General features: G+C 34.4%; 1 protein-coding gene across 1 annotated transcript in view; it reads left to right on the top strand.

Moving 5' to 3' along the window:
* The window catches only part of SNAP91 (synaptosome associated protein 91), a 174399-nt gene that overhangs the window by 79956 nt on the left and 71082 nt on the right, over nt 1-23361 (top strand). Inside the window, exons 9-12 of the mRNA XM_025382349.1 lie at nt 6918-6959; nt 12987-13057; nt 15161-15166; nt 19318-19340. Of these exons, the coding sequence (XP_025238134.1) occupies nt 6918-6959; nt 12987-13057; nt 15161-15166; nt 19318-19340 (142 nt within the window). The remainder of the gene's footprint in view (nt 1-6917; nt 6960-12986; nt 13058-15160; nt 15167-19317; nt 19341-23361) is intronic.

The raw sequence follows: 23361 nt of genomic DNA, 5'->3' as shown, positions 1-23361 counted from the left end.
TAACATATGCAAATCAATAAATGTGATACACCACATAATCAGAATTAAAAACAAAAATCACATGATCATCTCAATAGATGCAGAAAAAGCATTTGACAAATTCCAGCATCTCTTAATGATTAAAACTCTCAACAAAATTGGCATACAAGGGACATACATCAATATAATAAAAGCCATCTATGACAAGCCCACAGCTAATATAATACTGAATGGGGAAAAGTTGATAGCATTTCCTCTGAGAACTGGAACAAGACGAGGATGCCCACTCTTACCACTCCTCTTCAGCATAGTACCACAAGTCCTAGCCAGAGCAATCAAACAAGAGAAAGAAATGGCATCCAAATTGGTAAAGAGGAGGTCAAGCTGTTTCTGTTTGCTGATGATATTATTGTTTACCTAAAAAACCCTAAAGACTCTCCAGAAAGCTGTTAGACCTGATAAAAGAATGTAACAGAGTTTCCGGATACAGAATTAATGTGCACAAATCAGTAGCTCTTCTATACACCAACAGCTACCAAACAGAGAATCAAATCAAGATCTCAACCTCTTTTACAATAACTGCAAAAAAATAAAATACTTAGCAATATACCTAACCGAGGAGGTGAAAGACCTTTACAAGGAAAACTACAAAACACTACTCAAAGATATCATAGACAACACAAATGAAAAAACATCCCATATTGTGTAGAATCCATATTGTGAAAATGACCATACTGCCAAAAGCAATCTACAAATTAAATGTGATTCCTATCAAAATGAATTACTCTTCACAGAATTAGAAAAAAACAATTCTAAAATTCATGTGGAACCAAAAAAGAGCCCACATAGCCAAAGCAAGACTAAGCAAAGAGAACAAATCTGGAGGCATCACATTACCTGATTTAAAACTATACTATAAGGCTATAGTCACCAAAACAGCATGGTACTTGTGTAAAAATAGGCACATAGACCAATGGAACAGAACAGAGAGCCCAGAAATAAACCCAAATGCTTACAGCCTACTGATCTTCAACAAAGCCAACAAAAACAAAGTGGGGGAAAGGACAACCTTTTCAACAAATGGTGCTGGGATAATTGGCTAGCCACATGTACGAGAATAAGATTGGATCCTCATCTCTCACCTTATACAAAAGAAACTCAAGATGGATTAAAGACTTAAATCTAAGATCTGAAACTATAAAAATTCTAGAAGATAACATTGGAAAAACCCTTCTAGACATTGGCGTAGGTGAGGATTTCATGACCAGGAACCCAAAAGCAAATGCAAAAAAAAACCAAAGATAAATTTCTGGGACTTAATTAAACTAAAGAACTTTTGCAAAGTGAAGGGAATAGTCAGCACAGTAAACAGACAACCCACAGAGTGGGAAAAAATCTTCACAATCTATACATCTAAACTAAAGAACTTTTGCAAAGCAAAAGGAATAGTCAGCACAGTAAACAGACAACCCAAAGAGTGGGAAAAAATCTTCACAGAATCTACAATGAGCTCAAATCAGCAAGAAAAAGAAATCCCATCAAAAAGTGGGCTAAGGACATAAATAAACAATTCTCAAAAGAAGATACACAAATGGCCGACAGACATATGAAAAAATGCTTAACATCACTAACAATCAGGGAAATGCAAATCAAAACTGCAATGTGATACCACCTTACTCCTGCAAGAATGGCCATAATCAAAACATCAAAAAACAAACAAACAACAACAACAAAAATACGGTAGATGTTGACATGGGTGTGGTGATCAGGGAACACTTCTACACTGCTGGTGGGAATGTAAACTAGTACAGCCACTGTGGAAAACAGTGTGGAGATTCCTTAAATAACTGAAAGCAGAACTACCATTTGATCCAGCAATCCCTCTACTGGGTATCTACCCGGAGGAAAAGAAGTCATACTTGCACACACATGTTTATAGCAGCACAATTCATAATTGCAAAATCGTGGAAGCAACTGAACTGCCTACCTATCAATGAATGGATAAAGTGTGATATATATATTTTATTTATATATATATATATATATAATGGAATATTACTTAGCTATAAAAAGGAATGAGTTAATGGCATTTGCAGTGACATGGATTACATTGGAGACTATTATTCTAAGTGAAGTAACTCAGGAATGGAAAACCAAACATTATATATTCTCATTCATAAGTGGGAGCTAAGCTATGAGGATGCAAAAGCATAATAATGACACAATGGGCTTTGGGGAAATCAGGGGGAAAGGGTGGGAAGAGGGTGAGGGATAAAGACTACAAATAGGGTGCAGTGTATACTGCTCAGGTGATGGCTGCTCCAGAATCTCACAGATCACCACTAAATACTCATGTAACCAAACACCACCTCACTTGTTCCCCAATAACCTATGGAAGTTAAATAAATAAATAAATGGAATTGACACCCCCAAAACATACAAAGAATCAATGAAATAAAAATTGGTTCTTTGAAATGATAAACAAGATTGATCGATCACTAGCTAGATTAACAATGAAAAAAAAGAGAGAAGATCCAAATAAATCCAATCACACAGACAAAGGTGACATTTCAATTGATCCCACAAAAATAGAAAAAATCCTCTGGACTACTACGAACACCTCTATGCAAGCAAAGTAGAAATCTAGGGGAAATGGATAAATTTCTGGAAACATACAACCTTTCAGTATTGGACCAGGAAGAAATTGAAACTCTGCTATTGGTCTGAAAAACCAATAACAAGTTCTGCAGCTGACTTCAGTAGTGAGAAAACCTACTAAACAATAAAAGCCTTGGACCAAATGGATTCACAGCTAAATTCTATCAGATGTAAAAAGAAGAACTGGTAGCAATTCTACTGAAACTATTTCAATAAATTGAGAAGGAGGGATTCCTCCCTAACTCATTCTATGAAACCAGTGTCATCCTGATACTAAAATCTGGCAAAGGCACAAGAAAAAAAGAAAACTACAAGTCAATATCCCTGACAAATATAGATGCAGAAATCCTCAACAAAATAATAGCAAATCAAATCCAGCAGCACATCAAAAAGTTAATTAACCACAATCAAGTGGGCTTTATTCCTGGGATGCAAGGTTGGTTCAACATGTGCAAAACAATAAATGTAATTCACCACGTAAACAGAATTAAAAACGAAAACCATATAATAAATAGACGCAGCAAAAGCTTTCTGTAAAATCCAACCTCCCTTCGTGATACAAACCCTTGACTAATTAGACATTGAAGGAGCATACTTCAAAATATAAGAACCATCTATGACAAACCCACAGCCAACATCACACTGAATGAGCAAAAGCTGGAAGCATTCCCTTTAAGAACTAGAACAAGACAAGGATGCCCACTCTCACCACTACTATTCAGCATAATACTGCAAGTCCTACAGAGCAGTCAGGATACAGAGAGAAATAAAAGGAATCCAAATAGGAAAAGAGGAAGTAAAACTATCTCTCTTTGCTAAGGATATGATTCTATACCAGAAAATCCTCAAATTCCATCAAAAAACTCCTAGACCTGATAAACAACTTCAGTAAAGTTTCAGGATACAAAATCTACCTATAAACATCAAAATCAATAGCATTTCTATGCACCAGTAACTTCCAATCTGAGAACCAAATCAAGAATGCAATCCCATTTACAATAGCCAAACAAAAATATTTAAAACCTAGGAGTACCTCTAACCAAGGAGATAAAAGATCTCTACAAGGAGGACTACAAAACACTACTGGAAGTCAGAGATAACACAAACAAATGGAAAAACATTTCACGCTCATAGATTGGAAGAATAAATATTGTTAAAATGGCTCTACTGCCCAAAGCAATCTGTAGATTTAATCCTATGTCTATCAAATTATCAACATCATTTTCCACAGAACGAAAAGAAATTATTCTAAATTTATATGAAGCCAAAAAAGAGGTGGAATCGCCAAAGCAATCTTAAGCAAAAAGAACAAAGCCAGAGGCATCACATTACCTGACTTCAAACTATACTACAAGGGTACAGTAAACAAAACAGCATGATACTGGTACAAAAACAGACACATAGAACAGTGGAACAGAGTAGAGAACCCAGAAATAAAGTAGCTTACCTACAACCAACTGATCCTTGATAAGTTGACAAAAATAAGCATAACAAGGGGAAAGGACTCCTTATTCAGAAATGGCGCTGGGAAAACTGGCTAGCCATATGCAAAAGAATGAGACTGGATCCCCTACCTATATCAACACATACAAAAATTAACTAAAGATGGATGAAATACCTCAAACTATAAAAGTGCTAGAAGGAAACTTAGAAAATATTCTTCTGGACTTTGGCATTGGCAAAGAATTTATGACAAAGTCCTCAAAATCAATTGCAACAAAAATTAAAATTGGCAACTGAGACCTGTTTAAACTGAAGAGCTGCACAGCAAAAGAAACTATTAACAGAGTAAACAGACAACCTACAGAATGAGCGAAAATACTCATCACCTTTGTTTCTGACCAATGACTAATGTCCAGAATCTATAAGGAATTTAAATAAATCACCAAGAAAAACAACTCCATTAAAAAGTGGGCAAAGGACATGAACAGACACTTCTCAAAAGAAGACATATAAGTGGCCAACAAATGTATGGAAAAATGCTCAACATCACTAATCATCAGAGAAATGCAAATCAGAACCCCAGTGAGATACTATCTTACACCTAGTCAGAATGAATATTATTAAAAAGCCAAAAAACAACATGTTGACAAGGCTACAGAGAAAAGGGAACTCATATACACCATTGATGAGAATGTAGTTCAGCCACTGCAGAAAGTAGTTTGGAGATTTCTCAAAGAACTAACAATAGAACTACTGTTTGAGTAATCCCATTACTGAGTATATACCCAAAGGAAAATAAATTATTCTACCGAAAACACACATGCACTCATATGTTCGTTGCAGCACTATTTACAATAGCAAAGGCATGGAATCAACCTAGGTGCCCATCAGTAGTGGACTGGTTAAAGAAAATGTGGTACATATGCACCATGGAATACTATGCAGCCATAAAAAAGAATGAAATCATGCCCTTTGCAGCAATGTGAATGTAGCTGGGGGCCATTATCCTAAGTGAACTAACGCAGAAACATAAAACTAAATACCACATGTTTTTACTTATTAGTGAGAGCTAAACCTTGGGTACACACATACAGATGAGAACAGTCGACACCGGGGACTCCAAAAAGAGCTACAAAGGGAAGAAGTCAAGGGCTGAAAACCTTCCTGTTAGGCACTGTGTTCACTATCTGGGTGACAGCATTAATAGAAGCCCAAACCTCAGCATCATACAATGTACCCTTGTAACAAATCTGCACTTGTACCCCTGAATCTAAAATAAAAATGGAAAAATTTTTAAAAGAAATTAAAAAATAATATTTGGTAGTTGCAAAAAAAAGTAAAGTCTGGAATTCTGGATTCAAACATTATTTGATCCAGAGAGATTAGGGCAAGTGCTCTATGTCAGTGGTCTCAACAGCAAGTGACTTGACTTCCCTCCCATCCTCAAAGGATAACATTTAGAGATGTTTTTGTTATTACAGTGGAGAGGGTGGCTACTAGCATCCTGTGGGTAGAGGTCAGGGATGCTGCTAAACATCCTATGATGCACAGGATACCACCCAACAAGAATTATCTTCCCCAATTGCCAATAGTGCCAAGACTGAGAAACCCCGCTGTAGACACAGAGAAGAAAAAGGAAAGAAGGTAGTTCAGCATTTGACGCACAAATGGATTTTCTGATCTCCAGTTTGCTTTATTGTCTTTGTAGCAGCACATTTTCTTCATGTATTTACTCCTACATTTCCATCAGTATAATCAAAGCTCTTCATTTCTCAAGGAGAGATACTTTGGCTTAACCCACTTTGTTTCTTTGAACCTCAATTTCATTATTTATATGAAAATGATATGATGAACTTGTGATTTGTGTTTTTCCCCAACTTTTCACTTTGAATAATTTTCAGACCTATAAAAGAATTGATGTATAATGAACAAATATGGTCTCTTCATTGATTTACCTTTATTAATACTTTTTCATATTTGCTTTTCCTGCCTTCTCTCTTTCTCTGCCCCTACCCCATGCTAACAAAATTAACAATATGCATATACTTTTACCTGGTAATTCCACTTGTACAAGTATATCACACAGATATGTACACACACATGCAGAATGGTGTGTGCAGCACTGCTTGCAATGGCAAGAGATCAAAAGCAAATTTAGTGTCCATTAATAAGTTACTAATTAAATATAGGACAAGGAAGTTCTATGCAGCTGTTTATTAAATGAGGACATACTGTGTGTTTATATGGATATATGTCTAAGATATATTTTAAGTGAAAAATATAAGTTCATTATATATAATATGCTATTATTTGTATAGTAATGGGGAAATAAGTATATATTTGTATAATTTCATATTTCCTTGAATATACATAAAGAAACTCTGAAAGGTTACATAAGAAACTAAAAAAGTTAGGTCTGTGGGAGAAAGAGTGGAAATTATACCCTGAATGAGTTTTAGAACTAAATGAACATTCCCTATCCAGAAGCTGGGCATAATTAACTACTAAATTTAGTCTAAGCAGTGTTGTACGTTTTGAGCTTCTGTTGACTAAGGAGGATACCATTACATTTTATACTTTAATTTATTGTCATTTGTTTTTAGATTCTAGTAGAATTCTATACATTTGTTATATCTAGCTATTTCATGAAATTATTGCTCTATTATGTTGAGTGAAAAACTGAATAAAAAGCATATGTTCCAAGTGAGACTGATATATAAAATAATTCATTTACAACAATATTGAGCTGTTTTAACTAATTGTATAGGTGATCTTCCATTAAATGAAAAAAATTAGTTTTAAAAGTTCTACTAATTTCTAATTTTTTTAATCCACAGCAAGTTGGTATTGATAAAGGTGACATTCCTGACCTCACACAGGTAAGCAACTCTCCCAGTGGAAGATTCACTATGCATGAGATTATTACAACATATATTGCCACAAATGGGCATAGTCTTGTAAGCATTTCATGCATTTTGAATTTAGGCCAAGCAACTTTCTTGGAAATTATTCTACCTTATTTATTTTTTCTAGACATTGAATATATTTCTGGAGGTAATAGGAGGATTTTCTTGTTCTTATGAAATAGTTTCTTCTTTAAATGCAACTGAATTTAGTAAATGAACTCATCTTTTCATTTTAAACTTGATTAAAAGGAAACCTTGAATAATGTTAATAGAAGTGCTTTAGTAATGAAAAGTCACTATTTCTAGGCCTGATAATTAGATTAGAACTTTTCTTCCTGCTTGTCTTCCTAGTTTCCAACATGTCCCAGATATGAAGGAGACACATGAATAGTGAAAACGCTGATGTCACAGATTAACTACTTGTCTCCCCTATGAAATGGAAGCATGTCCATGCATAAAATAAGCTAATAAAATAGTAGTGGTAGATGAGCAATTTTTCTGGAGCCCATCTAGTAAATGCCAACGATAGAGGGGCTTCTGTGTCAATCATTTTATCTGTGAAGAGGGTACTGTGTATGGATCCTAATATATACATTCAAGGTCATTCATGGGTCCAGCTTTATTGTATAACCTTTCTCATTATTGGCCGGAACTGTTTTTACTTAAGCACTCTGTTATGGTACATTTATATCCCAAACATGTTATTTAACTAGAAATGATGTTATTGTAGAGATAATAGGAGAAAACATAGAGCTGCTATCTTATATACCAGTAATGAATATATGCACTTTCTGTCCTTGTAAATATAGTCATTATAATAGAAAAAAATTGTCATAGTGAAAGATATCCACTTTTAATAATATCAAAGTGCATTTAGTAATTTGCTATCCTTATTATGCCTTGAAATGTTTCCATCTTTAAAATAATATTAATCCTTAAATTTTTATTAAAAATTAGGGAAACTCAAAGAAATGATCTTCTGTATTTGTATTATTAAAATACCAATTAAATATCAAGAATTCTTTATGAATAAAATTCACAGAGCAATTCAGAACATGATGGCATTGTATTTTTTAGTTAAAAGTTGAGAGATAGTTCTTTCTCATAGACAGAATATTGGTATAAAATATTTCTGCTACTATGAGAAAATAGTGTTTTTTGATGAGGCACATACCTGAGTAAGATATTGGTATCATTTTGGATATGGCCAAAATATTAAGTGTGCATTAAGTATCACTAAAAATCTCTTTATTAGACATAGATTTATCTTTGTAACACTAAAAAGCAAAGAAAATAAGTGTGTTTTCATTTAAACTCATCATTTTTAGTAAAATTTATAGTACATTTAAAAAAATAATCCACATAAGTAATACATGTTAACTTTTAAGACATTAAAATATTTAGCTCTGACATTTATAAGCTAATGAATAGCTTCTAGAAGTGGCAAATCATCTTTATTTCAACTCTATGGACACCCTTACTATAGAATAAAAGAGAAACTAGGCTCTCAGTTAAGAATATAGGTCCTCATCTGTCGTACTTAGTTTGGGCGGAGTCTGAGGGGAAACAAGGAAATATTCAAATGACTACTTAAATCCCTTTTCACTTTTAACATTAAACAATGAGAGCATATCATTGAAAGTACATCATTGAAATCATATACTTGGATTAAATTTTTAATGATACTATTATAGTCATTATAATTTTTACAATCTCCCCTTCAAGAAGCCCAGAAACATTATATTTTACTGAATTATTTAATATGTGTGTTTTCATAATTTAGGGAACAGAGACTCCTCCCTCAAAAAAAATAAAATCTTGCCCTGGGTCTTTTAGAAAGCTATTCTATGGTAGAAATTCATCAGAATCTGTTAGCACTCTATTATCTGCTTTTGTTATGCCCTTAAGCACCACATACATTTCAATATTAACATTTATATTTATGTGATACATATATATACACCATGGAATACTACACAACTATTAAAAAGAAAAGATCATGTACTTTGCAGCGACATGGATGGAGCTTGAGGCCAATATCCCAAATAAACTAATGCAGAAACAGAAAACCAAATACTGCATGTTCTCACTTATAAGTGGGAGCTAGACACTGAGTATATATGTCACAAAGAAGTGAACAACAGACACCGAGGCCTACTGGAGAGTAGAAGGTGGTAGGAGGGTAAGGATTGAAAAACTATCTATCAGGTACTATGCTTATTACCTGGGTGATGAAATAATCTGTACACCAAACCCCTGTGACATATAATTTACCTATATGACAAACCTGCACAAGTATCCCTGAACCTAAAAGATGTTTTAAATGGGGAAAAATATTTATTTTTAAATTACCTGTTCATAGAAAAATTCCTCTAGTTCAATACAAGAATATGATATGCTTCTGAAATTTCTTAATAGTGTGGTTTCTTTTGGGGTTGTGAGTGACATAGAGCTAAACACCCTTCTTCATTCCTGCATAGAGCCCGTCAGCAGGTCTAATGGAAGTCTCTAATTGAACTGAGGAGTTAGACCTCTGACAGTTGTGATCAGGTCTGAGCCAGCATGTGAATTGTTCTGGGGTTAGTCCTTTAGACAGTTGTTTCATCCTTAAAACCAGGATTAATCTGCAGATGGGCCCAAAGTACCAGGTTATATGGATTCAGTTCTACTCTTCTAAGATTAGATTCTGCTTTCTACCAGGCTTGTCTGTGGCCACCATGGCCATTCATTCTATCCAGGTAATGAACAAAAATGCCTGCCAGAAGAGAGTGCTAAAGAAGAGATGGAGATCAGAAGGGCTTCCTACTGGGAGTAGGAATAGAATGCTCATAACTTAAAAAAGGATTAGAATTCCTCTTGCAGCAAAATGGAATGGAGGAATTTCATGGATATCCTTATGGATTTAATGGACACCTTTTAGGTTAGAGACTGCACATTAAACATGAATACAATCATCTGTAACCCTTTTTAACTTATACACATAGTATCATAATTATTACATTTAAATTTTTCACAAATATCAATGAAATTTTTAAGGAAATTCAAAAATAACTGTTTTGGGTAAGAACTGAATATATCAGAACTGAAACATTTATCCTCAGCACTTTCAAATGGTTTCTTAGATATAATGATAAAAATTTGAATGATCTTGTGATTGCTTTTTTAAAATTTGGTTTTAATGATGCTTTATAAGCTATAGCATCTAAATTGTAGATGGATGCTTTCTTTTGGAGCCTGGGCTCACAATCAGCTATGAACTTGTTCCAAGAAAAGAATTTTCTAATATTATTTCCTGTTTGTGGCATGTGTACACTCCAAATGTAAAATGTTTTCATTTATGAAAAAAATCTTAGGTTTTGATGTCAGAAATTCTGGTTGATATGAAAACTACTGGTAAAGAAAGGTCTCCCTTTAAAGACCATACAACTGATGAATCGGTAACCATGATATGTTGCTGTTATCTATTAGCTTTCACGGGCTGACTGTTGTTCTTTGGATTGGTGTTCCCATCTGCTTGGTCTGTTGACTTTGGCATTTTTAAAAACAAGCAACTGAAGAGCCTGCTCATTATATTTTGTTATGTTACATTCCTTTCACAACAGCAGAGGCATTCTCAAAGTTTTTGCTCCTTGGAAATTTAAAAGGTGGTTTTCATTTATTGTCTACTGCATGCCAGGATGTCCTTGCTGCCATAGATGCAGTAGAGAAAAGGTAGACATTCCTGCACTCCTGGATATTACTATCAAAGTACTTTTTTTTCCTCCAAAGACATTTGAGGAATTTATTTCTCTTCGATTTTACATGTCCTTATAAGAAATATAAATGATGCAGCACTATCAAACTGCTGGGATGGAATGCTCCAAACTTAATTTCCCTTTAAGACAGAAGTCAGTTTGATAGTCTTGTATTCCTTCATCAAATTTCTCTTTCAGCTATTGTGATTTTTTGTGACTTCTACTTATTTTTTCAATTTTCTCACTTAGTTAAGAAACTTTACAAAATGAATAAAATGGTGAACTCTCTTCCGGGTTTTTTGTTTTGTTTTAGGTAACTAAGAAACTTAATAGGAGAAAATATTACCTATTTTTGATTATCCTATATTTGTTGCTATTTTGTGACTATAAATCGCATTTTTCTTAGACCATGTTTTAAAGTTAGGCTTAGCCAAAAAACATCACACTTTCTTTACATTACATTTAACATTCAGAGTATCTTAAGTCTTGTAACTGGAAAGAAGTTCTATGGCTTATTTTTTTTTCCTTACTGCGATACCATTGAAAAAATAGAAATATGAAAAGTTTATATGCCCAGACCTCCTAAATTCCATCATCATCATCATCATTATCATCATCACTGGCAATTAATATGATAATTTCAAAGTTATCAGATGTAAATTCATCTAAAAATTTTGAAGCCATTTCTATTTTTTCTTCTTAAGGTTACTGTGTACATTCTCTATTCAATGAGCATTTCTTTATAGTTTATAATCTGGTATCTAGAACAAAATATTCTATATCTTTTAAAATTCATTTTTTAAACTTAGAAATACAGTCTTAGTTGTGGTTTACTAGAATTTATTAAGTCCATTTTCATCTGAGTTGTGTTTTAAAATCCTAATTTTTGTAGTTTTCTAAACTTATTTTATCTCCTGATAATCTTATTTTTTTAACTCTGTAGTTAAAAGCTTTTAAAATAATGCTGACAGGGCTATTCCTTTCTATCTTACCTTCATCATTTTGATCAAGTTAATATTTTAGTTCACTTAGTAATTTTTATATATCTACATTTACATGTTTTAGTTCACTCGGTAATTTACATTTATAATCACATAATTACAAATATAATAATCACATGAATGTTAAGACAGTTTAAGAGTCTATTAGTGAAGTGAAAAATGAATATTAAATAAATGTCCTGAATTTTCAAAATTAAAGATTTTTAATAAGAATTTTAATCTGTCATTAAATGTACAGTGTAAAAGATACAGTTATATGAATGTCTGTGAATTCTGTGAGTTCCTTTATCAGCATAGTTACTTTAATGTCCTTCAAAATTAATTTCACATTAATTTAAAGAAGAATTGTCAGAATTAAATATCTCTATAAGGGTAGTTATATATTTCATTTAAGAAATGCTATTCTTTGAATGCCTATGCTGCTGTTAAGGTCTAATTTGTGTTACAACTATTTGAGAAAGATGAAATTAAATCTCTAATGCTTAAGGAATAGATTGGGTGAAACATTTGCATGAACCTGTTATTTCTCCTTAAGTGTACAGTAAAATGTCATCACTTTATATTGCCTAAAATTTTATTTATAAATGGAAACATTCAAGTAATTCTTAATAAGAGTTGAAATTTATTAAATGTGTCAATACATAGTACTCTAATATTATATTTGCTAAAAGTTACTTTATTATACATATAAATATTTTTATATTATATATAAATAGGTCAATAATAAAATCTTAATTGTTATTGATTATTAGAATTATATTCTTTTCCCCACAACTCTCACTCACCACCTTTTAAAAATATAATGGATTTTCCTAATAGTTCAGACAAATGTAGATAAGTGAAATTTTACTGTATTTTCAAATTTCTGTGAATTTGTATTTGGGCACTTATATTTTTGACTTGAATACAAACACTTACTCATTTTTACTATGGTCTTATGAGAAGGAAGTGGTAAACTTGATTTGAGTTTACTGCATATAAGTAATATATTAGTAAAAGTCTATCCAATGTAATCTCTACACTGAAACCACACTGTAATGCTATTTGTCATGCAGTGGAGTTAAGTCTATTTAAGATGGGCCTGCCTGAAGGTCAGGCAGTGGAATTTAAATATCTAAATACTGAAAGAACCTGGAATTAAATTATCTCACATGTATATCGGGGTCCATCCACAGACTTCCACCATACAAAGTTACAGTGACGTTACAGTGTGTTTACGTTGAAAGTAAACAATGCAGACATTTATTTTTACTTTCTTATTGTAGGCTCCCAGCAGTCTTATGGAGACGCTTGAACAGCATCTAAATACATTAGAAGGAAAGAAACCTGGAAACAAGTACGCATTAGCTGTATATTCTAAATAAGATGAAAAATATTAGAGTCGTTCTAAGAATGAGATTTATCATGGTACAACTTATATTGCTCAGTTTTAGGGCTTGCTTTGTTGTAATTTTCTGGGCTTCCTCAGAACCCCTACCCTTCCTATTATGACAGTGGGTATAGACAATCTCTCTGCAGGCTAATGCAGCAAATTAGTAGATTGTACCAACATTAACTGAACCTAATGATTTGAACATTTGCCCTTGGAAGGAATTCACAGTATATGGAAAAATAGTTACTCATGTTTAAAATCGAAGCTGTTATCATTGGACATGAGTGAAAACAAGCACAATTTCACAAGCAGCCTTGATTACTCTATTATTGTTATCAACACCACTGTGAAAAAAGAAAAACCCTCAAGTATAGTTTTTGGACTCCAGTCTCTCCCTATTTGAGCCATTAGACATGGCATGCTACTGACATTTTATTCATAGATCCTTTTATATAGAGAATAGCAATCAAGTAGTGATAAGTACAATTTTACTAGATTTTCATACCTTTGTGTTTGGGTACCTATATTTTTGACTATTTTTCCCCACTGCATGCACAAAATGTCCAGGTTCCTTCCCCCCCTCCCCATCTCTCCAACAGGTCTGAAGCTTGTCTATTCACAAGGCCTGGTGCTTTCCAATCTTTATGCCTTATTCAGACTGTAATTCTGTGAGTCTTAGGATGCTCACCCCCCCTTGTCCTGCTTTGTAAATCTTATGCATCCTGGGAGGGCCATCTCCAGTCCTACTTTCTCATGAAGCCTTTCTTTATCCTGAACTGCTCAGTATTGTGGCTATTTCTTTTTTTACATGTATGATTTAAGTAGATTTTCTGAATCTAAAGGTTAGGGACTATTTTACACTTCATTATGTCCATTTAAACACCTAATGTAGGTCCTCTACAGAGAGAGTTTGGAATCTGTCTTTGTTGATGATACCAACTTTCTGTTTATTCCATTTAGGTTGACAGCAGGAGTTAGTAGAGATAACCAGTGTAATGATCATTTCAGGACTGTAGGCTGATCACAGATTTTACCTATAACAGAGCTATCAAAATGCAACTGTTTTCTGACTTTCTTCCCTCTGGACATTCTCCCAGAATCTAGGCTTGTGTCTTGATGTTACTTGTTTTTTCTGGTTATTTCATTAGCTGTGTTATTTCTATAATATTTTTTCAAGTTAGTGTAGAAAATATTGCATGTTTTAAATTTGCAACGATAAGCAACAGCGTAAGAGTCTTCCAGACAATTATGGCAGAGCTATTTGGAATGATGGATAGCAGGAGCTCTCAGGGGCTCTTTCAAGGTTGTTTCCACAGTCCAGGCTCTGCCTCCAATCTCAGTGTGGCCAGGGATGATCAGACTTGACATGAGAGTATGTTAGCTCACAATAAGAGATGCCCTAGTCCAGTTATTTCTGGGTCCACCCTCTATTAGGGTATCTGGGAAGCCAAATGAGTTGCCTAGGATTTCAGAAAATGCAGACAGGAAGCCAAGAAATTCTTCTGCTCCTGTGACAGAAGGACCTCTTTAGCTAAGGAAATATGCATATCCCCTAAAGTTAAAATCTCTCTTGTGCAGTGCTGGATGCACACTATAAGTCAGCTTCTCTGCATTGTATTCCCACTCAGGGTTCCCCATACCCCACATAGGGCCACACCCTTCCCTTGTTTTTTTTTGTTAAATCTATCAGTGCTGCAGTCACAAAGAAGCCTCCTTGGGTAGCTAGAATGGGTCTCATTAGCCCTGACTTCCAATCTAAATTTGCCCCCTTGTGGTCACCACAAGCTATTTTTGAAAAAAAAAAAAAAAATAGCTATGGACATTTAGTTACATTTCTAGAAAAGTGAAATTTAAAATTCAATAATCCTCCATTTTGAATTACTTTTTTCTTAGAATAATTTTTATTTTTCCTTTAAAATCATTTTATGCTTGTCATATTTCTCTTCTGAATTGGCTAAAACCACATTTGAACTTGTCTTTTGCTTATTCCCTATTATTAAAAATGAATGAACTATAGTAGTTAACTATTCTCTTCTTTGTATGTTTGTGCTTACCTTGGAACTTAAGTGAAGGGTGAGTACTGTATGGAGTGAGTTTTTTTGCATTTGGTAATTACTAAAAATGCAAAAAAACCTCTTAAAATTCCACATTTGGTATTTAGAACATGTAAAACTGATTTCTGTCCCTTTTACACATCTGTGTTTTTTCATTATGCTTTATTTTTGTCTCCCAAGTTGACTAGCATAAATGGTTTTACTTTCTTTTGGTCTTCTTGGATCTAGACTAACAGTCTCTCTTAGATGTATATATGTATATATATATTTATATATTCCTCTTAGATTTTAGAAATGAAAGTTTTTTTATTTGTTTAGTAAACAAAAGATTTCCCCATGGCTTATAGCATAAATGCCAAAAGAGAAATTTATAAAGAAAATTAGTTACTTAAAATTGTTTTATTTGTCTTCTGGTCACAGTGTAAAACTATTCTAACCTCTAAGCCAAGTATATACATAAATTGAAGCATTTGCAAATGTCTGTTATAAAGAATATGTATGCCCTTTATATTTAGTGCCTTGTGTCCACTACTATTTATTTTTGTAATTATGTGCAATACTCTGTGATATACCTTTATATATTATCTGTGTCTATAATTCCACAGGACAAAAGAGAAAAATTTATTTTATTATTTATGTGGGTTTACTAAGTGTTGAAGTTACAGGAAATTTAAGATAAATCTTTTGTAATTCAAGTTATTTGAAGGATGTAGATAGATGTTTCACATCTTTTTTTTTTTTTTTTGGCTAGCATTTATACTCAAAACTACATAGGGATTATTGTTATGACTCAAATAAAACTTAACAAAATATTCTATTTGACAGCTTCCTATTAACATCTTGGAAGGAAATATGGACATTTGCTGTGTTCATAGTGAAACCCAAGAGTTTGTAGTAATTTTACGGAATTTAGAGTAGATTACTTATATGGGTCATTCATTTTCTTCTAAAATTATCTTAATGCCTTGTTTTTCCAACATGGTTCATTACCTACTAGATTTTTCTAGGTGAAATTATTAATATAAGTATTGGTCTTTTTAATAAATATTATCTATATATAAACGATGTAGCATCTTCTTTCCTAAAGGGCAATGACTAACAGGGTGGAAAATCAAGCAAGAAACACATAAGAAGAGCAATTTATATGTTGTGTAAGAGAGAAGCAAATGTGCCAAGCTTATCTGTGTTTTGGGGGTTGGAATGTGGAATGAGCATAGGCTCTGAGGAGCAGGTAGACTTGGACTAGAGTCTGGAATCCACCATTGAAGCATGATGAGACATGGGAAAGTTATTAACCTCTCTGAGCCTGGGAACCTTCAGATTTTAATCAGTGATTAATGGTGCTTTTGAAAGCTATTGGAGCACCTCTGGTTCTCACCCTTTTAATTAAATCATGGCAGCAGCCAACTCTGGTTTATGAAAACAGAGGTCACACATCCTGACAGTTTTGTTTCACAGAAAATAACTTTTTAAAGACTTCTGGTTAATTTATTGATTATAGAATGAATACATGAATATATTCTAATTTAAAAATTCAAATAATACAGAAAATGTCAGGTGATAGGTAAAGTGCTAGGGATATAAAACAATGGGATGAGTTCCTTCCTTTCAAAAAACTTAGTATCTAGTGAAGAAGATAGAGAATTAAACAGGCAACTAAGATATAATGTGGCAAGTGGGATGATATCTCAACAGAGACAGTAGATTTTTGTTTGTTTGCATAATTCATGGGATAACTCTAAGTATCATTTAGTAATATTGTTTATGTGGAAGCTTGGCAAAATGATTCTTGTACCAATTATGATTTTTCATACTTAAGTACGATATTCTTTTTTATAGCAGGTAGAACAATTCTATCATTTTTATTGTATCTTCATTCTTGCTATGGGGTAGAAGATGTTATAGAAGAAGTTATAATATTTTAGGTATTAGTTCGGAGATGTATTTCTAAAGCCCTTGATTTTTTTTTACTTTTTATTTTTTTTTGAGACAGAGTCTCGCTGTGTCTCCTAGACTGGAGGGAGCGCAGGGTGCGATCTCAGCTCACTGCAACTTCCACCCACCAGAGTCAAGCGATTCTCCGCCTCAGCCTCTTGAGTAGCTGGGATTACAGGCGGGTGCCACACAGCCAGCTAATTTTTGGTTTGTGTGTGTGTGTGTGTGTGTGTGTGTGTGTGTGTATTTTTAGTAGAGACAGGGTTTCGCCATATTGGTCAGGCTGGTGTTGAACTCCTGACGTCAAGTGATCTGCCCGCCTTGACCTCCCAAAGTGCTGGGATTATAGGTGTGAGCCACCCCACCTGGGCTATTCTCTTTTCTTTATTAGTATTTATAATTGTATCAATATCACTAAGAACTGGTTTATGAAAATTGCTTGAGAGAGAAACAAATTAATTTAAATTAATTCATTCTTAGAAAGTGACCATGCCAAAGGCTTCTATGCTTTCTTTGAAGAATTCAGGCTATTATTTTCTTGAATTTTTATTCAGATTTAACTCTCTTCTTTTTCCATACATAAAGGGAAAAAATAGTGGGAGTGAATAAATTATTAGCCAAAACTCACTAGGACATTTTCTACCTTATGCTGTACTAGATTTTTAGGTTCTTAAGTAATTTACTGTAGATATTTCAGTAGACCCTTTGACATGAACAGTATAGATAAAGGTATATCCTTTCCCTCATAGACTGTATTACTCTTAAGATAACTTTTAGCCAAACTCCATGTAACCAAGTTGTTACCCTTATGCTTGTTATATAGCGGAATTTTCTGTGCCCTTGCTACCTGTTGTTTATATACATTTTAGGTAGAAATTAAATTCAAACAAAAAATGGCAGGCATGTATTTGCAAATGAAGTTGAACTTAAAAGATATTAACTTGGGCCGGGCGCGGTTGCTCACGCCTGTAATCCCAGCACTTTGGGAGGCCGAGGTGGGCAGATCACGAGGTCAGGAGATCGAGACCATCCTGGCTAACACTATGAAAGCCCATCTCTACTAAAAATACAAAAAAAAAAAAAAAAGCTGAGTGTGGTGGCAGGCGCCTGTAGTCCCAGCTAGTCGGGAGGCTGAGACAGGAGAATGGCGTGAACCCGGGAGGTGGAGCTTGCAGTGAGCCGAGATCGCACCACTGCACTCCAGCCTGGATGACAGAGTGAAACTCCGTCTCAAAATATATATATATTAACTTGGCGTATAATACTGTTAAATTTGCTATGTCCAATAAGACAGAAATTCAAAATATTGTACAAAATTCTACTTACTAAATTTCTGCTGTAATTTTCTTTTGCTGCTGCTATGTGTGTGATATTTTCTCTGTAGATGAGTAAAAAGTCATCCCTGCCATTCACTAAGACGGTGAATATAGGCTGCTTATTGAAATGTATTTAGTCTTCATCTTGTTTTGTTATTCATTTTTCACCAACTGAAGTTAGTAAAATGTGAACTGTTCTGGCAGTTATTTCCAAAGCACTTTGCTAGAAATGATCTGCAATAGTCAATGCTACCAGTAATGTAACTTAAAATTCACCCTTTCCTAATTTTCCCTCATTTTCTTAGAAAAAAGCATCGAAGTTGCTGTTTGTTTCCTAGCTCCCACTAGTTATAACAGGATGATGGGAATATTTTTCCTAGAATATTCTTGCTAGGGTTTTTATTACAGCCATAGGAAAAAACAAAAAACAAAAAACAGACTTCAAGGGTATGAATATGGAAGCCGAGACATATTTCAGGCACAGGGCCCATAGGGATCTTCACAGTGTACTTTAACCTTAGTGATCTAAACCACTGGGTGTTGGGGTATTTTATAATTCTACAAAGCATGGTTTTTTCCAAGCCTTCTGAAAATAGTTTTAAATTCCCGTTTGGACAGTTTGTATTTATGGACATAGGCAATAATGTTTGACTCAAAGAATTTGAGTTGCTAGAGATATAGAAAATAATGTTGAATTTAAGTATTTCTAGTACTGGAAATTAAGTAGATGGAAAACAGTGGAAGGGGATGTCATTATTAACTAAAAGATTAAAAGTTTTTAAAAAATAGTTTGTCCATTATTTTAAAAGTCTGTATATAAAACAAGTTAATGCTTGACCAAGTGAAATCCAACTTAAAAGCTTCTACAAATATATTCACATATATATTCAGTTTTAATTTTTTTTATGTTGCCTTTTAGATCTGGTGCTCCCTCTCCATTAAGTAAGGTAAGTTTGGTTTTCTGTTTAGGGGGTTCTTTGTTTTTCGCTTTTTACCGTTTTACCATCATAAAGTGTACAGTTCAGTGGCATTATGTACCTTTACACTGTTGTACAACCATCCCCACTATCCATTTCCAGAACTTGTTTTTATCTTTCAAAACTGTAACTATACCATTAAACAATAACTCCCCACCTCCCTCTCTCCCCGAGCGCCTGGTAACCACCATTCTACTTTCTGTCTCTATGAATTTGATTACTCTGGGAACCTCATGTATGTGAACTCATATAGTATCTGTCCTTTGGTGGCTGGTTTATTTCACTTAGCATGTCTTCAAGGTTCAGCCATGTTGTACCATGTGCCTGAGTTTCTTCCCTTTTGAAGGCCGAATTATATTCCATTATATGTATATACCACACTTTATTCATGCATTCATCTGTCAGTAGATATTTGCTTTTTTATATCATTTAGGTTTATGAATAATGCCTCTGTGAATGTGGGTGTACAAATATCTATTTAAGTCCCTGGTTTTGATTCTTTGGGGGTATATACCCAGAAGTGGGATTGCTAGGTCATATGGTAATTCTAATTTAAATTGTTTGAGGAAAGGTAAGTTACGTTTTTATGTATCCTCCTTTATATTTGTCTCTAAGTCCAATGTAGTATAGTATATGCAATTTAGTCCTTTGTTTGGACTAAATATTTTTAATGTTGGAGAGATTTTCATGTATTTATATTACAGTAGAAAACAAATGTTATCGGTAGAATGTTTTAATAGTTGTAAAAGAATTTTACATATTCTAAATCAGAGTCCTATGAGATGGGTAAGCATGTTTCAATGGTAGAGAAATCCATTGTAATGGGGTGTCTTTCCACAAATATGCCTTTTAGACAGTCTACTATAATAATTTAATAACTCATTTACCTCCTCATCTCTTTTTTACCATGTGGAAGGACAGGATTAGGGTTATTAGTGACAAGAGTATTTACTTCTATAGGTCTGTAGTTCACATTTACCATTGTATTCTTCAGACAAAAATGTAATAGATGTGTTTTTTCCTCTATGACAAATTTCCATTATATAATTGCTGTCATTACAGATATTCAAGGATATCATTATAGCTACACTGGTGATCTCCAGACACCATGTATTATGCCAGTGATGGGTTGGCTGACTGCCTAAGATCCCCTCAGGGACCTTGAAAAATCAGTCAAATAAAACAAACAAGTGAAAAGCTCCATTTATTCTGATATAAGGCCAGGTTTAAAACCATTATGTCTATGTGAAAAACTCCAATACGTAACTGCTGAGTAGAGTGTCATAAAATTGTGGCGGCCTTTGGGTTGGTCTGTTTCTACATTTTGGCCAAATTGAATTTTACTGACTTTTTCTTTTTGTAATAACAGATTATTTGGGTTCTGTTTTCCTCGCTTTTACATCTCCTCGGAGCTTGTTGTTCCAAGGCATTTTTAATGGGCTTCTGTAGAGTTTCATTTTTTGCATTTATGTTGATAATATTTATTGCTGTCATTAAGTTCTCAGTGTTTCCTCAATATCATTTTTCTAAACTTATTTACATGTATTGGCTTTTAAAAACGTTTTCTTAGAGGATTTCTCATTGTTCCCAATGGATGACATACAATTAGCTTTAACTAGTCCTTTCTCTTCCATTGATCATGTTTTGTATTCCATTTGGAAGATTTGGATTTTTGTTGAAGAGAGAGGTCTGAGTTGATATTTTCTGATCAGCAACATCCACACTGCTTATGTGTCCACCTTTCTTGAAGTGCTGAATGCTTGACACTTGCATACCTCTTGAATTTTGACTTTTGGATTAGTTATATTCTTGGACAAATATATTATTTAAGTCTGTAAATTTCTTATCTCCTCAGGGTTTTTTTTTCAAATTATTCTTTTTTTTATTATTATTATACTTTAAGTTGTAGGGTACATGTGCATAACGTGCAGGTTTGTTACATATGTATACTTGTGCCATGTTGCTGTGCTGCACCCATCAACTCGTCAACACGCATCAACTCGTCCTTTACATCAGGTATAACTCCCAATGCAATCCCTCCCCCCTCCCCCCTCCCTGTGATAGGCCCCGGTGTGTGATGTTCCCCTTCCCGAGACCAAGTGATCTCATTGTTCAGTTCCCACCTATGAGTGAGAACATGCAGTGTTTGGTTTTCTGTTCTTGTGATAGTTTGCTGAGGATGATGGTTTCCAGCTGCATCCATGTCCCTACAAAGGACACAAACTCATCCATTTGTGTGGCTGCATAGTATTCCGTGGTGTATATGTGCCACATTTTCTTAATCCAGTCTGTCACTGATGGACATTTGGGTTGATTCCAAGTCTTTGCTATTGTGAATAGTGCTGCAATAAACATACATGTGCATGTGTCTTTATAGCAGCATGATTTATAATCCTTTGGGTATATACCCAGTAATGGGATGGCTGGGTCATATGGTACATCTAGTTCTAGATCCTTGAGGAATCGCCATACTGTTTTCCATAATAGCTGAACTAGTTTACAATCCCACCAACAGTGTAAAAGTGTTCCTATTTCTCCACATCCTCTCCAGCACCTGTTGTTTCCTGACTTTTTAATGATCGCCATTCTAACTGGTATGAGATGGTATCTCATTGTGGTTTTGATTTGCATTTCTCTGATGGCCAGTGATGATGAGCATTTTTTCATATGTCTGTTGGCTGTATGAATGTCCTCTTTTGAGAAATGTCTGTTCATATCCTTTGCCCACTTTTTGATGGGGCTGTTTGTTTTTTTCTTGTAAATTTGTTTGAGTTCTTTGTAGGTTCTGGATATTAGCCCTTTGTCAGATGAGAAGATTGCAAAAATTTTCTCCCATTCTGTAGGTTGCCTGTTCACTCTGATGGTAGTTTCTTTTGCTGTGCAGAAGCTTTTTTTTTTATTATTTAATTTATTTATTATTATTATACTTTAAGTTGTAGGGTACATGTGCATAACGTGCAGGTTTGTTACATATGTATACTTGTGCCATGTTGGTCTGCTGCACCCATCAACTCGTCCTTTACATCAGGTATAACTCCCAATGCAATCCCTCCCCCCTCCCCCCTCCCCATGATAGGCCCCAGTGTGTGATGTTCCCCTTCCTGAGTCCAAGTGATCTCATTGTTCAGTTCCCACCTATGAGTGAGAACATGCGGTGTTTGGTTTTCTGTTCTTGTGATAGTTTGCTAAGAATGATGGTTTCCAGCTGCATCCATGTCCCTACAAAGGACGCAAACTCATCCTTTTTTATGGCTGCATGGTATTCCATGGTGTATATGTGCCACATTTTCTTAATCCAATCTGTCACTGATGGACATTTGGGTTGATTCCAAGTCTTTGCTATTGTGAATAGTGCTGCAATAAACATACGTGTGCATGTGTCTTTATAGCAGCATAATTTATAATCCTTTGGGTATATCCCCAGTAATGGGATGGCTGGGTCATATGGTACATCTAGTTCTAGATCCTTGAGGAATCGCCATACTGTTTTCCATAATGGTTGAACTAGTTTACAATCCCACCAACAGTGTAAAAGTGTTCCTATTTCTCCACGTCCTCTCCAGCACCTGTTGTTTCCTGACTTTTTAATGATCGCCATTCTAACTGGTGTGAGATGGTATCTCATTGTGGTTTTGATTTGCATTTCTCTGATGGCCAGTGATGATGAGCATTTTTTCATATGTCTGTTGGCTGTATGAATGTCTTCTTTTGAGAAATGTCTGTTCATATCCTTTGCCCACTTTTTGATGGGGTTGTTTGTTTTTTTCTTGTAAATTTGTTTGAGTTCTTTATACATTCTGGATATTAGCCCTTTGTCAGATGAGTAGATTGCAAAAATTTTCTCCCATTCTGTAGGTTGCCTGTTCACTCTGATGGTAGTTTCTTTTGCTGTGCAGAAGCTCTTTAGTTTAATTAGATCCCATTTGTCAATTTTAGCTTTTGCTGCCGTTGCTTTTGGTGTTTTAGACATGAAGTCTTTGCCCATG

Source organism: Theropithecus gelada, chromosome 4 (genome assembly GCF_003255815.1).
Source record: "Theropithecus gelada isolate Dixy chromosome 4, Tgel_1.0, whole genome shotgun sequence".
NCBI classification, from domain to species: Eukaryota; Metazoa; Chordata; class Mammalia; order Primates; family Cercopithecidae; genus Theropithecus; species Theropithecus gelada.
The sequence above is the reverse complement of the archived record's forward strand: the minus strand, read 5'-3'. Positions and strand labels throughout refer to the sequence as shown.